This window comes from Poeciliopsis prolifica, unplaced genomic scaffold, assembly GCF_027474105.1.
Source record: "Poeciliopsis prolifica strain line A6 unplaced genomic scaffold, Auburn_PproV2 SCAFFOLD185, whole genome shotgun sequence".
NCBI lineage: Eukaryota > Metazoa > Chordata > Actinopteri > Cyprinodontiformes > Poeciliidae > Poeciliopsis > Poeciliopsis prolifica.
In genome coordinates this window covers 97,088-110,975 of record NW_026562560.1, presented here as the reverse complement: position 1 = coordinate 110,975, position 13,888 = coordinate 97,088, and the positions used below count along the sequence as shown (strand labels likewise).

The 13,888-nt window shown below is 49.3% G+C and overlaps 3 protein-coding genes across 3 annotated transcripts; all 3 read left to right on the top strand.

Annotated features, from left to right (window-relative positions):
• Positions 1 to 2,595: 2,595 nt before the first annotated feature.
• On the top strand, positions 2,596 to 4,385 carry LOC129356689 (uncharacterized). The gene is made up of 2 exons (XM_055026254.1): positions 2,596 to 2,686; positions 3,527 to 4,385. The coding sequence occupies exon 2, from the start codon at positions 3,537 to 3,539 to the stop codon at positions 4,374 to 4,376; it is 840 nt and encodes a 279-aa protein (XP_054882229.1). The 5' UTR covers positions 2,596 to 2,686; positions 3,527 to 3,536; the 3' UTR covers positions 4,377 to 4,385.
• Positions 4,386 to 4,695: 310 nt separating this feature from the next.
• Positions 4,696 to 7,286, top strand: LOC129356688 (la-related protein 4B-like). The gene is made up of 7 exons (XM_055026252.1): positions 4,696 to 5,459; positions 6,168 to 6,309; positions 6,386 to 6,496; positions 6,571 to 6,620; positions 6,769 to 6,904; positions 7,004 to 7,106; positions 7,176 to 7,286. Exons 1-6 carry the CDS (start codon positions 4,965 to 4,967, stop codon positions 7,069 to 7,071), a joined length of 1,002 nt encoding a protein of 333 aa, XP_054882227.1. The 5' UTR covers positions 4,696 to 4,964; the 3' UTR covers positions 7,072 to 7,106; positions 7,176 to 7,286.
• LOC129356690 (la-related protein 4B-like) lies at positions 7,180 to 13,268 on the top strand. The gene is made up of 9 exons (XM_055026255.1): positions 7,180 to 7,286; positions 7,903 to 8,163; positions 8,247 to 8,326; positions 10,513 to 10,725; positions 11,082 to 11,160; positions 11,229 to 11,329; positions 11,395 to 11,483; positions 11,552 to 11,621; positions 12,406 to 13,268. Coding segments are annotated over exons 2-8 (774 nt in total). The 5' UTR covers positions 7,180 to 7,286; positions 7,903 to 7,953; the 3' UTR covers positions 11,554 to 11,621; positions 12,406 to 13,268.
• The last annotated feature ends 620 nt before the right edge of the window (positions 13,269 to 13,888 follow it).

The window sequence follows — 13,888 nt, the reverse complement described above, 5'->3', positions numbered from 1 at the left end:
AGGTTGACCGGGTCCGTGCTGACCGGGTCCATGCTGACCAGATCTGTGCTGACCGGATCCGTGCTGACCGGATCCGTGCTGACCGGGTCCGTGCTGACCTGATCCATGTTGACCGGACCTGTACAGCACAATCTGCAGAACTGGTTCAGTCAGCCAAACGCTCAACATCCTGACAGTACAGCATTACTTTATTTGGATTTTTTAAACTGTGATGGTTTTCTTTTTGTGTTTTGTCATAAAATGTTATGATATTTGTTTATAAGAGCTAAAATAAAGTTGAATTTATGTAAAAATGGCTTCCTCTAAGTAAACCGTCCAGTTTGATTGAGGCGATAAAACTCAAACATGTTAGCTATAAATTCTTGTCACAATATGTGGCAGAACTGTGGAATATGGAAAAGGGGGTGGAGCTTAAAGCAGTTATGGATAATTGATTACTAATCACTGGGATGTGTTTAAGAACAAACTGAAGCTCAAACACAACTTGTCAGATTGTAACACAACAATCTCACTACAATTATTTATTTTACACATAAATCGATGGTAAGAAAAAAAACAATAAAATCAAGCCTAATAATGTTCTTAACAAAAAATAAACATTTTAGAAATTTTACTTGTGTTTAGAATCAAGTATGATAATATAATATAATACAATACAATACAATACAATACAATACAATACAATACAATACAATACAATACAATACAATATAATATAATATATAATATAATACAATACAATACAATACAATACAATACAATACAATACAATACAATACAATACAATACAATACAATACAATACAATACAATACAATACAATACAATACAATACAATACAATACAATATAATATAATGTAAATGATATAAAATAATATAATATAATACAATACAATACAATACATTTGTTTGCTTTGTGCGCGCGCATCCAATCAGCGAATGTTGTTATTTCTTCCGGCGGTCCCTCCCACTGTTTCCATAGCAACCACAGAACTTAGGTATGAGCAGCAAAGTGTCAACGGTTGACGCTTTCATGGACGCTAACGCGGAGAAAGTCCCACTGCCACGAACACGGTGCGAGAAAACCTCTAACCCGGCGTGACTCGAGCCCACGGAGGAGGCGGGAAGGAGGATCCAGGTGGGTTTCTGAATCCGGGGAAACGAGCCGAACCGAACCGAGCTGCTCTCTGCCGAGCTGAGCGCCAAAAGTTAGCAACAGCTGGAACCGTTAGCCTAACAGACGTTGAGCGGGAGGATAATTGACTGACTATTGAACAGAAGAGGTTATTTATAAAAAACAAACAAAAACAAAACAATGCAAACAGACAAACTCGGGTGTATCGACCTCGGCTAGTTTGAGCCAGAGAGGCGGAAGCGGTGATTTGTGATTTTCTGTGAGGTTTTTGTGTTGTTTACTTCGAGCTGTCCGAGTTAAATCGGCTGTTTGAAACGGAGAACTGACGCCAAGCTCATCAAACCACAGCAATGATGAATATTTACACCGAGAGACCTGGAAATGTTTGGGTCTAGTCTGTTTCTTAGAATTTTAAACTGGGAATATGTTTTAAAATGTTTGTATGTAAAGGGCAGGGCACAGCAAGTTGGCTGGAAAGTGACGCAGCCGTTAAAAATCAGTTACTGAACTCCAGATTTGTGATCAGTTAAAAGCTTTTACACAGTTCCTGTTACATTTTTAAGGTTTATATGTTACTCAGCCAGCAAGATACTGCAGATTAAATAAAAATAAAAACGTTACAGATCATCTGCGCAAGTTAAATCTTCTGAAACTTGATCTTGGCTTTAGGTCAGTTCTTATGCAGATGTTTTAATGATTTCTATTGCTACTGTGTTTGTATTTTGTTTTTTCCAAACAGGTCTCTTGTCAATGAGTTTTATCTCACTCGTACAACTTGTATGAATAATGGTTAAATAAATCACAATAAATGAAAAAGTATTCCTGTCGCTGGTGGGTCTGGACCACGATCTGGACCACAATGCGGTCCAGATCGTAGTCCTGCAGCACGGGCCTTTTCTCATTGGCTGGCAAAGAGTAGAGAATCACCCAGCAGGTCTTTATCTCTGCTTGCCAGTTTTCACTTTATCCAAAGATTTTCTGTTTTATAGTGAGCTGGACGTTTTCAGGTTTGGTGCGTTCAATGAAAAAAGAGAAAGGAGCTTCAACTTGGAAAAAAAACTCAAAAAACCTTAATTTCTGACATGTAATCAAATTTAAACTTTCAAACTCAATTTACTTATGTTTGTTTAAAATGATAACTTGATAAACATTACATATTGAATTACTTGTAACAAATTCACTTTTTTTAAGTGTAATTTATTTTTCCAATGGTCTAGAAAACACTGGAAAAAGTTCTCACAGGTATCTCAACAAGGCTGAGGCCTGGACTTTGACTGGACCATTGCAGCTTGATTCTTCGTGTTTCTTTCTTCTTTTTTTTCGCTATTTTATTGTTGGCCCACGTCTCATTTTGAGTTCACATCCATGCTGAGTTAGCTAACTGCTGCTCTGCTCCCCCCAACAGTCTCCGTGGCGACCAGCAGCAGCAGCACTCGTCCCATTGAGCCGACGTCCTCCATGACGTCAGAAGTGAATCCGTTCTACCCAGCTGATCTAGAGGTGCAGCTGACGCTCGGAGAGCTGGTTCCTGGTTATTACTGTGTTTACCAGGTAAATCACCTCAGAGGGCCTGTCGGTGTTCAGAGGGGGGCTACAGACACATGATGCGTTTTCCTTCCAGTGCACTTTTACTCTCTGCTTGTGATTATTAAAGGAAATCTAGCTGTCACTGCAGCTTTCTGTCATGTTTCTAGAGCCGACTGACTCATAATTCAATTTGTTCAAAAAACAAACAAAACAAAACTCTGACTATGTCAAAAACAACATTTTATCCACACCAATTGCTTTTCATTTCTTTGTTTAAGGTGTATGGTTTTGCATGTTTTGTTAATGTCATGTTTTATCATTTTACATTATTATTGCTATTTCACTAGAAAAACCCATCTAGGGCGAAGTTTTGCACATTAGCTTGTGCTATTAGCATCATGATTCAGGCGTGGGACTGCTGCTTCATTCAGGTTGTCTGTTATTGTGTTTGTCCCTAACAAATAAAGCTAATGAGTAAAATCAAAAATAAAAGAAGGATCCTCTATGGACAGATTATCCTCACACATGGCAGGTTGAGAAGGGAAGGACCTGGAGGGGGGAGGGGGATTTCCTGGAAGAACCCAGCTCAGTGATTGGTGGGCTGTTGGATCATGTGACTCCTCTCTGTCTGTGCCCTAATTCAAACACATAGACCACCTTCCCTGGGTTGAGTGGCAGGGACATGTGAGCCCCTCACTCCGGCTATTCTGGGAAGGCCGGCGGGGGTGCGGGGCCGAAGGGGGGAGCGTTCCTGTTCCCGCATGCGGGCCGGCGGCGGCGAGGAGCAGCTGCTGTGTTACTCTCATGTTGTTTGGCTCTTGGTGAGTGCGGCCGTAGCAGACTTGTGTTTTACTCTCCCTCCAGGCCGGAGAAGATGGGCTGCTGCTTTAGTAAGGAGCTCGGCCCCGAGCCGCAGACTGAGAGGAGCGTTCTGTTATCGCCGCCCCTCCAGGACGGGCTCAGCACGCTGACGGAGCAGGTCAGGAGGCAGGCTGAGGCCGTGGCCCACAGCGCCCGCCTGGAGGACCAGGAGCCGTCCAGGGAACAGGATCGGCCCGACCCGGACTGCACCCAGGTGGCTCTGTCTGGCGGTGAGGCAGAACCGCAGCAGCCCCACAAGAGCCCAGAGGCCGTCATCACCACAAATACACGCACAGATATCAGAGCAATGGCTACTGGGACGCGGGAGGCCAGTTCCGGCCGTGGGACGCCTCCCTACATGGAGGTGTCCACCCAGAGTCCGCTCGGCCCGGAGACCCTGGAGACCGCCACGCACCGGGCCGCGGGGTTCAGTGGGGCGCCGGAGCACGGCGAGCAGGGAGGGCCAGAGCCGGGTCCCCAATCGGGCCCCCAGGTCGCAGCAGGACTCCCGCTCAGCGCCGCAGCAACGCACCGCAGCTTCTACAGCATCTGCCCCATCGGAGCCGAGGAGCTGGAGCCCAGCTGGACCCAGACGGCTCTGCCCGGCACACCCTGCAGCCAATCAGAGGCCAGCATGTTCAGGGACCATGCCCACGCAGGTATAGCCTGGTCACATGACCTGGAAGTCATATCTGCTGACAAACTGGATCCTGGCTCGGTTCTGGAGAAGGACGGAGTGTTCAATCAAAAGGGTGAGGCCGCCTTGAGCGGCGAGGACCCTCAGGCATCCACAGTGGACAACTATCAGCTGAAGGACTTCGGCGCCACCACAGAAGAAAAAACATCCGCTTAAGGAAGAAAGAAGCAGAGCAACCAGGGATGGGTCTGGGTTCAGAGCGGAGCAGGAAGTCCAGAACCGTCCGGGTTCAAAGACCATCGAGGTCCGAATGTTGCTCCAGGAGGAAGATGAGGATGACCTTCCTCTGCTGGAGGGGCCGACCCTCCGACTGCGCCACACAGAGGTCATCTGCAGGGTCATCAATGCTAGAGCGACCCCGACCCGACGTGGTCAGAACGCCACCCCGCTGGCTCCCGGGTCAGACTCCTTCCATCAGGAACCCAAAGAGCCGACAGGAAGCACTAAGGCAGCGCTCGTGATGAAGCTTTGCAGGGGTCAGAGGTCATCATTCAGAGAAGCCTTGCAGAGGCTGGTGATGCTGCCTCTGGTGTACAGGAACCAGAGGGTTGGAACCGGATTGGACCTCAGAACCATGAAGGTATAAGCCACCATCTCCCCAGCCGCTCTGGGCCGCCACCTTCCTCTCCTGTTTCCTCCTCTTCCTCACACGAGGAGACGCGGTCTGACAGGTTTACTCCAGCGGGTCAGAGACGCCCCCCCAGCCCGGATCGGACCTCTGACTCGTCCTCAGACAGAAACAACATGGAGGAGATGAAGAGTTTACTTCCCGTTGCCCCAGACTGGATGGTTACTGATGCCAGCTGCCAGGAGAGTTCTGGTTCGGTGCCAGTGGACCCGGATCAGATCGATGTCTATGCCTCCACTCCGTCCTACGAGATTCACTTCCTGAACCAGGAAGTCCCAGCCGCTGAGGAAGAGAAGGAGGAAGAGGAGGAGGTGGAGAAGGAGGGCGGGATCAGGGACATGGTGTCGGAGCTGCTGGGAGAACTGGCCGAGGCGTCCATCTGCCGCCTGTACCCACAGCCCTGGATCCGGCTGAGCCCGGACCAGAACACCGACGCTCTGGCCCAGGGCGCGTCGGAGGTGGACAGGACGAAGGGCGAGGAAGAGGAGCAGATCCCGGCCCTGGTGTCAGAGCTGCAGCCCTCCATGGCCCTGCTGGGGGCCTTCCCCTACAGCACGGCGACGCCCCAGGGGCCCTGCGTCTGGGACTGGCACACCACTGGCTCCCAGGCTGTAAGTCTGGCTCCAGCTCTACTGCTCCATGTGTCACACACATAATTTTGCTGATTTTTTATTTTTTTTAGGGGTTTCCATTTATTTCATTCTATAAAGTGAAACATTCTTTGGTCAAATTTCAGTTTTAATTAGAATTTAACTAAATTATAGCAGAGTTTAAATGTGACAATCAATCAGGTTTATTTATCCATCACATTTAAAAGCAAATTTCTGTTGATCAAAACTTCTTATGTAATCATGTAGAAACAATAAAATATAAAATAACTAAAATCACACAAGATAAAACCATTGAACCAGAGAGTTAATAGCAGCTGAACACCATCTGATCAGCACACTGGTTTCTGCCTCTGGTTCCCAGTCTGGAACTGGGAATCCTTATCAGTTTCTGGTTTGTGATGCTGTCAAAGTTCTGACTACTAAAGTTGCTCCAACCACTCAACCTGGAAAAAACAAGAAATAAACCTGTTGACTCATTTACCTACTGAAGTCTGAACATGAACATTCTGTTTTAACCTGAGTGAACTGAGAACTAGTTAAGGGTTTGATGAACTAGTTAAGCTGTTGTTAATCTGAGAAGTGGCTCAATATGCTGAACCAGAGTCTGTAAACTGAACTCAGGACATTCATCAGGATATGGATTTGTTTCCTGTCTGCTCACATCACCAGCAACTCTGAACATTCTGAGTTGAATGTTGTTTGTTTCAGGAAGCTGCTGCTGCTCCGTGTCTCAACCCTGAAGCTGAAGTATGGAACGACCCCAACCTGAGCTTCCACATCCCCGACCCAGACTACCAGCAGCTGCAGCAGCCGTGGCTGCAGCTCCCCGACAACCTGAACCACCAGGAAGGTGAGCCCAGGGTCCGCCGCCTCACCGCATCACGCCGTCCTCTTTACCTAACCTTCCCCTGTTGCCATCCCATCAGGGTTTGTGTCGGAGTTTGAAGGGAACGTGGGCCTGGCGGAGGCCGAGTATCTGACTCAAACGCCTGAAGCTCTGGCGGTGAACGGAGAGACCTCTGATCCTCCGGTTACAGGTAGGAGGATTCACGCTCTCCAGCAGCAACACTTCTCACAATGTCGGACTGAAAACATCTGTTCTGTTTTCCAGATGAGATCCGAGAGGAACTGAGCAGAGCTCTAGAGTCCTGCCTGACCAGGTAACATATGGAACCAGAGCGGCCGGCGCAGCAGAAAGCTCCTTTACCCACCGTGTTTGCTCTCCATGTGTCTCTGAGCACAGAGAAATGTGTGTTTTGCTGTTTTCTGGATCTAATCTCTCCGTCAGCCTCTCCTGCTCTCCTCTCAGGATTATCTGAGCAGCGACCTGTACCTGAAGTCCCAGATGGACAACGACCAGTACGTCTCTATCGCCACGCTGGCCAGTCTGGACGGCATCAAGAACCTCACCACAGACCTGGAGCTCATCTCAGACATTCTCAAATGTGGCTCCTTGTTTTGGCTCCCACTAATATATCAATATTTCACTCTAAAAAACTTTAATCACCAGAATAAGCTCTAACATCCTGCTCTCTGGTCGGCAGCCATGCCTCTGGTCCAGGTGGCCCCTGCGGGCAGAAGGTCCGCCCCAGACAGAACCGCTGCGTTGTGATCTTGCGAGAGATTCCTGACACCACGCCTGCAGAGGTGAGTCCCGCTGCTGCACCGATCCGCCTGCTGCTCTCTGCAGGCTTTACCGCTCTGTATTCCCCGCAGGAGGTGGAGGCTCTGTTCGAAGGAGAGAACCTGCCCAAAGTCCTGAGCTGTGAGGTCGTCAACAACGACAACTGGTTCCTCACTTTTCAGTCAGAGGCTGACGCTCAGCAGGTACAACAGCTCCTGTCGAAGTCTTACTTGAGTTTCAAACCACAAAGCTGCTGGAGAGCTGGTCACCGATCCAGCTATCAAGTAATATTGAAGACATTCAGTTATCTTCCTGTTATGAACTTGAAGTTGTTGTTATCCATTCAGACGTCTGAGCTGCTGACGCTACAGCCTGGACATTTACAGCAAACAGCAGAAACCACTCCGGGAAGAATTACCAAAGGTTTTGCTGTTTGCTTCTCTGTTCGGTTTTTCTTTTAAAAATCAGTTAAACTGATCCAACATTATCACTCTTATTTAAACCTGGGCTTTGACTGGGCCATTCTGACATGAGTCTGCTTTGATCGGCGCTCCAGTCGTCCATCTGGTGTTCATCATCAGGTCTCTGCTGTAGTGATTTAGTCATAATCAGAGCTGTTCGTACAACACACCAGAACCAGAACCATACTGCATGTTTCACAGAGGTCACCCTGCTGGAAGGTGAACTTTGACCCCAGTCTCAGGTCCTCTGCAGCCTCCAGCAGACCGTCTGCTCCCAGCAGCTTGGCTGTATTTCTGTCAGATCGTAATCCTATCAGTGAGTGGGATGCGCGACAGAGTAACATGGCCGGTCCTTCAGGCCTACAGGTACCTGAGAGAGGAGGTCCGGGTGTTTAAGGGGAAGCCCATCATGGCCCGGATCAAAGCTAAGACTATGGCCATCGCCTCCTTCGCCCCCAAGAACGGCTACAGGCCCGTCCAGTTGGACCAGTGCAGCAGCCGCTACAGCTCCTACTTCCCCCCCACCACGTTCAACCCGTCGTGCCTCCCTCAGCAGATGTTTGACCAGAACAACGAGGCATGGCCCGCCACCGCGGCCCAGTACCAGGAGAACGTGGAGGTGAGAGCAGAACAGGGTTTCCTGACCCGGACCTGGTTCCTTTTGTGGTTCCACTCAGTCATTAACTCTGATTCTCTCTGCAGCCTGAGCTGCTGATGAACAACCTGATGAACGAGTTTCCAGCAGCTTCTTCCTTCAAGCCGCACGCAGCTCACAGACAGAGGTACGACCACCACCCTGCTGCTGCCGGTCTTAAAGGCCAGTGTCAAACTAATCCACTTTTATCAGCTCTACATCATCTTATAATGTCACTGTCTCCTTCAAGAGCAAAAGCCTCAATTCACTCATTCATGTTTGAGAAATCCTTTATTCCCCATGGCAACCATTTTACAGCTGGACCTAGCTCCTCCTTCGAGGCGAACCTCACAGAACAGCTCTCTCCCTCTCAGCTCCTTCAGACTAGCTGCAGCAATTAGCAAACACCTGTTGGAGCTGCTAAGCTCATTGTAGGAGCTATTCGGAGCAATGCTGGTAAAAAAGCTGTTAAAGGGTTAATAGAGGAGCCATGTTCCATGTTCTTCCTGTAGGCAGAGCTTCAGAAATAATATGAGATTCTTAAAGAGACAGAAGCCCAATTTTATGGCCTTAAATTACAATGTTAAATTTCTTTTAAGTGATATTTCATATATAAAGGATTATGACAACTGAAGGTAACATAATCCTGTTTGGACCGTGTCTGAGCCGGTCCAAACCCGGTCCGTCCTGTTTGGACCGTGTCTGAGCCGGTCCCGACCTGTTTGGACCGGGTCTGAGCCGGTCCAAACCCGGTCCGACCTGTTTGGACCGGGTCTGAGCCGGTCCCGACCTGTTTGGACCGGTCTGAGCCAGTCTCATCCTGTTTGGACCGTGTCTGAGCCGGTCCCGACCTGTTTGGACCGGGTCTGAGCCGGCCCCGTCCTGTTTGGACCGTGTGTCTGAGCCGGTCCAAACCCGGTCCGTCCTGTTTGGACCGGGTCTGAGCCGGTCCCGACCTGTTTGGACCGTGTCTGAGCCGGTCCAAACCCGGTCCGTCCTGTTTGGACCGGGTCTGAGCCGGTCCCGACCTGTTTGGACCGTGTCTGAGCCGGTCCAAACCCGGTCGTCCTGTTTGGACCGGGTCTGAGCCGGTCCCGACCTTTGGACCGGGTCTGAGCCGGTCCCGACCTGTTTGGACCGGGTCTGAGCCAGTCTCGTCCTGTTTGGACCGTGTCTGAGCCGGTCCCGACCTGTTTGGACCGGGTCTGAGCCGGCCCCGTCCTGTTTGGACCGTGTCTGAGCCGGTCCAAACCCGGTCCGTCCTGTTTGGACCGGGTCTGAGCCGGTCCGACCTGTTTGGACCGTGTCTGAGCCGGTCCAAACCCGGTCCGTCCTGTTCGGACCGGGTCTGAGCCGGTCCCGACCTGTTTGGACCGGGTCTGAGCCGGTCCCGACCTGTTTGGACCGGGTCTGCCGGTCCCGACCTGTTTGGACCGGGTCTGAGCCGGCCCCGTCCTGTTTGGACCGTGTCTGAGCCAGTCCAAACCCGGTCCCGTCGTGTTTGGACCGGGTCTGAGCTGGTCCCGACCTGTTGGACCGGGTCTGAGCCAGTCCCGACCTGTTGGACCGGGTCTGAGCCGGTCTCCCTGTTTGGACCGGGTCTGAGCCGGTCCCGACCTGTTGGACCGGGTCTGAGCCGGTCCCGACCTGTTGGACCGGGTCTGAGCCGGTCTCGTCCTGTTTGGACCGGGTCTGAGCCGGTCCCGACCTGTTTGGACCGGGTCTGAGCCGGTCCCGACCTGTTGGACCGGGTCTGAGCCGGTCCCGACCTGTTGGACCGGGTCTGAGCCGGTCTCGTCCTGTTTGGACCGGGTCTGAGCCGGTCCCGACCTGTTTGGACCGGGTCTGAGCCGGTCCCGACCTGTTGGACCGGGTCTGAGCCGGTCTCGTCCTGTTTGGACCGGGTCTGAGCCGGTCCCGACCTGTTTGGACCGGGTCTGAGCCGGTCCCGACCTGTTTGGACCGGGTCTGAGCCGGTCTCGTCCTGTTTGGACCGGGTCTGAGCCGGTCTCGTCCTGTTTGGACCGGGTCTGAGCCGGTCCCGACCTGTTGGACCGGGTCTGAGCCGGTCCCGTCCTGTTTGGACCGGGTCTGAGCCGGTCTCGTCCTGTTTGGACCGGGTCTGAGCCGGTCCCGACCTGTTGGACCGGGTCTGAGCCGGTCCCGTCCTGTTTGGACCGGGTCTGAGCCGGTCTCGTCCTGTTTGGACCGGGTCTGAGCCAGTCCCGACCTGTTGGACCGGGTCTGAGCCGGTCCCGACCTTTTTGGACCGGGTCTGAGTCGGTCCCGACCTGTTTGGACCGGGTTGGGGCTGATTATGGTCTGTACCTGCAGGAGGGGCTCCAGGATGCTGAGCTGTGGCGACCGCTGGCAGACCCACCACTCGGACCTCTACCAGCCGTCGGAGCAGCCGTCTGCAGACCAATACTCCTCTCCCTCCCTGAGGGCCCGGCGGGGCCGGCTGAGGGGCGGCCTGCGCCGGCAGAGCCGGGGCGGAAGAACAGAATCCAACAAACAGGTTCTGGTGCCCCCCTCTGACCGGGGAAGGTAATGTATCTGTTCCTGTTGCAGAAGCACAGCTGCTGTATTCATGCTCAGCAGGCCTTCCTGTTCGCTTTGGTAAATACTAACCAAACCTTAGTAGACAAAGTTTTGACTCAGATCGGCTGAATACAAATGCACTCTGCATTTTTCAGATTTTCTTTTTTGTTGTTTTTGTTGGAAGACCTATGCAAAATATTTTCTTCCACTTCACAGTTAATCCATACTTTTTCTTTGTCTTTCATAAAACCCCCCAAAACACTGAAGTTTGACGTTAGTAAGCAATAAAACATGGAAAAGTTGAGTTTAGGTTTACGCTCTGCAACATGAGCATAAAACAGGTTTTTGTTTTCCTGTCTCAGTTACAGCAGGAGGGGAACCTTCAGCCAGAAGAGGAGAGAGACCGAGAAATCCTTGGAGAGACCCAAACTGAACGCTGAGGTAAGAAAACACAGCAGAGGTCAGACTGTGGAAAGTGAACCACTCCCATTCTGTCTCCTCTTCATCAGCCTCCTCCTCCTCCTCTGGAGCTCAGCCTGTCCAGCTTCCCCCCCTGTCTACTGCAAATGTTGCCACGGCGACGACACCTGCAGCTAACGACAGCGTCAAGGTACACTCTCACACACACCCACACCTGAATCAGTTCCAGTCTGACCTGTGTGTCTGAATCCTCAGAGTCCCACAAAAAGCAGCAGCTCAAACTCCTCGTCCTCATCCTCCTCATCATCACTTCCTCCAGTGGAGCCTCAGCCGGCGTCTCTGCTGTGAGTATCCAGCTGCTGCGGCTCTGCGACCAGAGCGGAGGCTTCACATGCAGCTGTGTTGTGCACAGGAAAGACGGGGACAGCGGAGAGACGACGGTGGAGGACAAACCAGTCCAGCTGCCACTGGAACCAGCAGCAGTAAGACACATTCAGGACTCGGTTTATCACCCGGATCAGCCAGAGGGGAAATGTGGGTCATTACATGGTGCTGGTCTGGGTTCAGTTCAACGGGAGAAAAGAACAAAATGTTTCCAATTTTAACAACACAGAGCCTGGCAACAGCAGGCTGTTGCTCCCTGATTAGTCTCTTCAACATGAAACATTTCAACCTTTTATTTAAAACTGTCCCGGGACAAACCATCTCAAATAGTTGCTTTGTTCACCAATATACACTGAATCTCTTTTAAAGAGATTAAACTAATCAGGGATTCAAGATGAAAACCTTTTTCTGTAAATTTGTTGTTGATGTTGGGAGGATTTTATCTGCAGATTTATCGTTTTCTACAAGCGTTCACTGAAGGAACGATGACACTGCATTTTAGGCAATAAACTTCTTTCTTTAAAAGTAATTGAACACTGTTGATTTTCACTTTTTAATGTATTTCTAATATTGCATAAAAGACATGTGAAAAATTATCAGAATATGCCAATTTCTTTTGTTAAAATAATCAGTTACTAAAATAGTTCTATCCGTTTTCTTTTGTGCGGGTTTTAATGCAGCTTATCGGGTCCATTGTGTGATGTCATTAATCGCATCACAGTCCGCTTTATGAAAACGTTGTGGGAAAACCCAGCTGTATTCGAAGTGAATTCATTTGTTGGTTTAAAAACAAACAGTGTTTGGTGTTTGTAAAGATGAATAATTGAAGCATGTCGGTGTTTCCGCCTCCTGACGCCCGGTTCTGTTCTTTACGTCCTTCAGGAGCTGAAGAAGCTGAGCTACGCTGAGATCTGCCAGAAGGCTTCGTCCAACGAGGCGTCGGCGCCGCTGGCTGACCCCGCCCCCTCCGTGGAGTACCAGGCATCCCAACAGCCTCTGCTGCCGCTGTGAGACAAAACCGGTCCGATGGGAATGTGTAGTTGTATAGCTGGCTGTATATTTATTATAAAGATTGATCAGTAAGTAAAGTACCAGCCTTTACAAGCTCAGGATTTTTAATCTTAGAACTATAAAAACTGCTGATGCTGAAGAGAAATTTTTAACACTTTCATTTTTTGGCAGGGAACTGTTAATAATCTGTAAATGTTTTTGTAATTCTTTAGTTTTGTTTCTTGTCTTGTTGGGCTCAGAGGAATGAGAGCCAGGCGTTATTTTCAGGTTTATTGTATTTGGCCGTCGGCTCTGGACAGGAAGTTCTGTCAGGATTCTGTTTTTTATTCTGAATTTTTAAGTCTGAAGTGGATCCTTCCTGTGTTTACAAGCCCAACAATTAATAACCAGATCTGTAAAGCCTTCCTGTATGTTTGAAAGTACTGAATACCAACTCTTTATTGTTGCTCTGACTGTTTTATTTAATTTTAAACATGGATTCAGTTTTATTTGTGTTAAACTGGCCTGTTTTAGTTGTTGACTTTATTTAACTTGCTGAGTTTTGACCGCTGAGCGTCCAAGAACAAACTGATTCAACTTGAAGAAATGTTTTTTCTTTTGATTGTAAAGAGACAAATGTTGTTTTCTGATGTGAAGTTTGAATGTAAAGCTGGCACCACTGTGACATATGTTGCTGTGTACAAATGTACAGAATGCTGAACAGAAATATATTAAAGAAGTGCCTTTACAAGGAACATGTTTAGATTTTTATTTGTATGAAGCTCTGAGTCGTTCAGCCTCTTGCAGATGTATTTCCTTCTCCTAACCAGCAGATGGCAGTAGAGCCACATCACAACTCTAATTACTTTGTTTGGCTCAGCATTTGTTTCATCAGCGGCCTAATGAATAGCATGCAGCATACTAATGAAATGATCCGTCCTGGGCCCAATTCATCACACTTTACTCAGATTAAACTGATCATTTCTGGATCTGCCAGAAATCATCAGTTTCACCAGAACCACACCAGAAGTACCCAATTTGGTCTGAACAGGTTCTGGTTTAGTAATAAATCCTGTCATTGATCCTTCAGGCCTGAGGTCCATTCAGAGGAGACCAGCACACTGAGTCGCAGGTGTCAAAGCCAGGCTCCCACATTTCTCCTGCTTCACAGCAAAGCAGTAAAAGTTTTAAAATGCAGGAAGCTGCTGTTTTTCCTGGCAGGACTCATTGCTCTCCTGGAATGAAAACGGGTCACAGGCTGCACTCAGACCCAACACGTTTTAATTCATTTCCCCCTTCAGCTGCAGGTCATCACAGGGCAGAAACTGACATAAAGGGGACAGAAATAGAAACTTTGCTTTTTTTCTTCATGGGA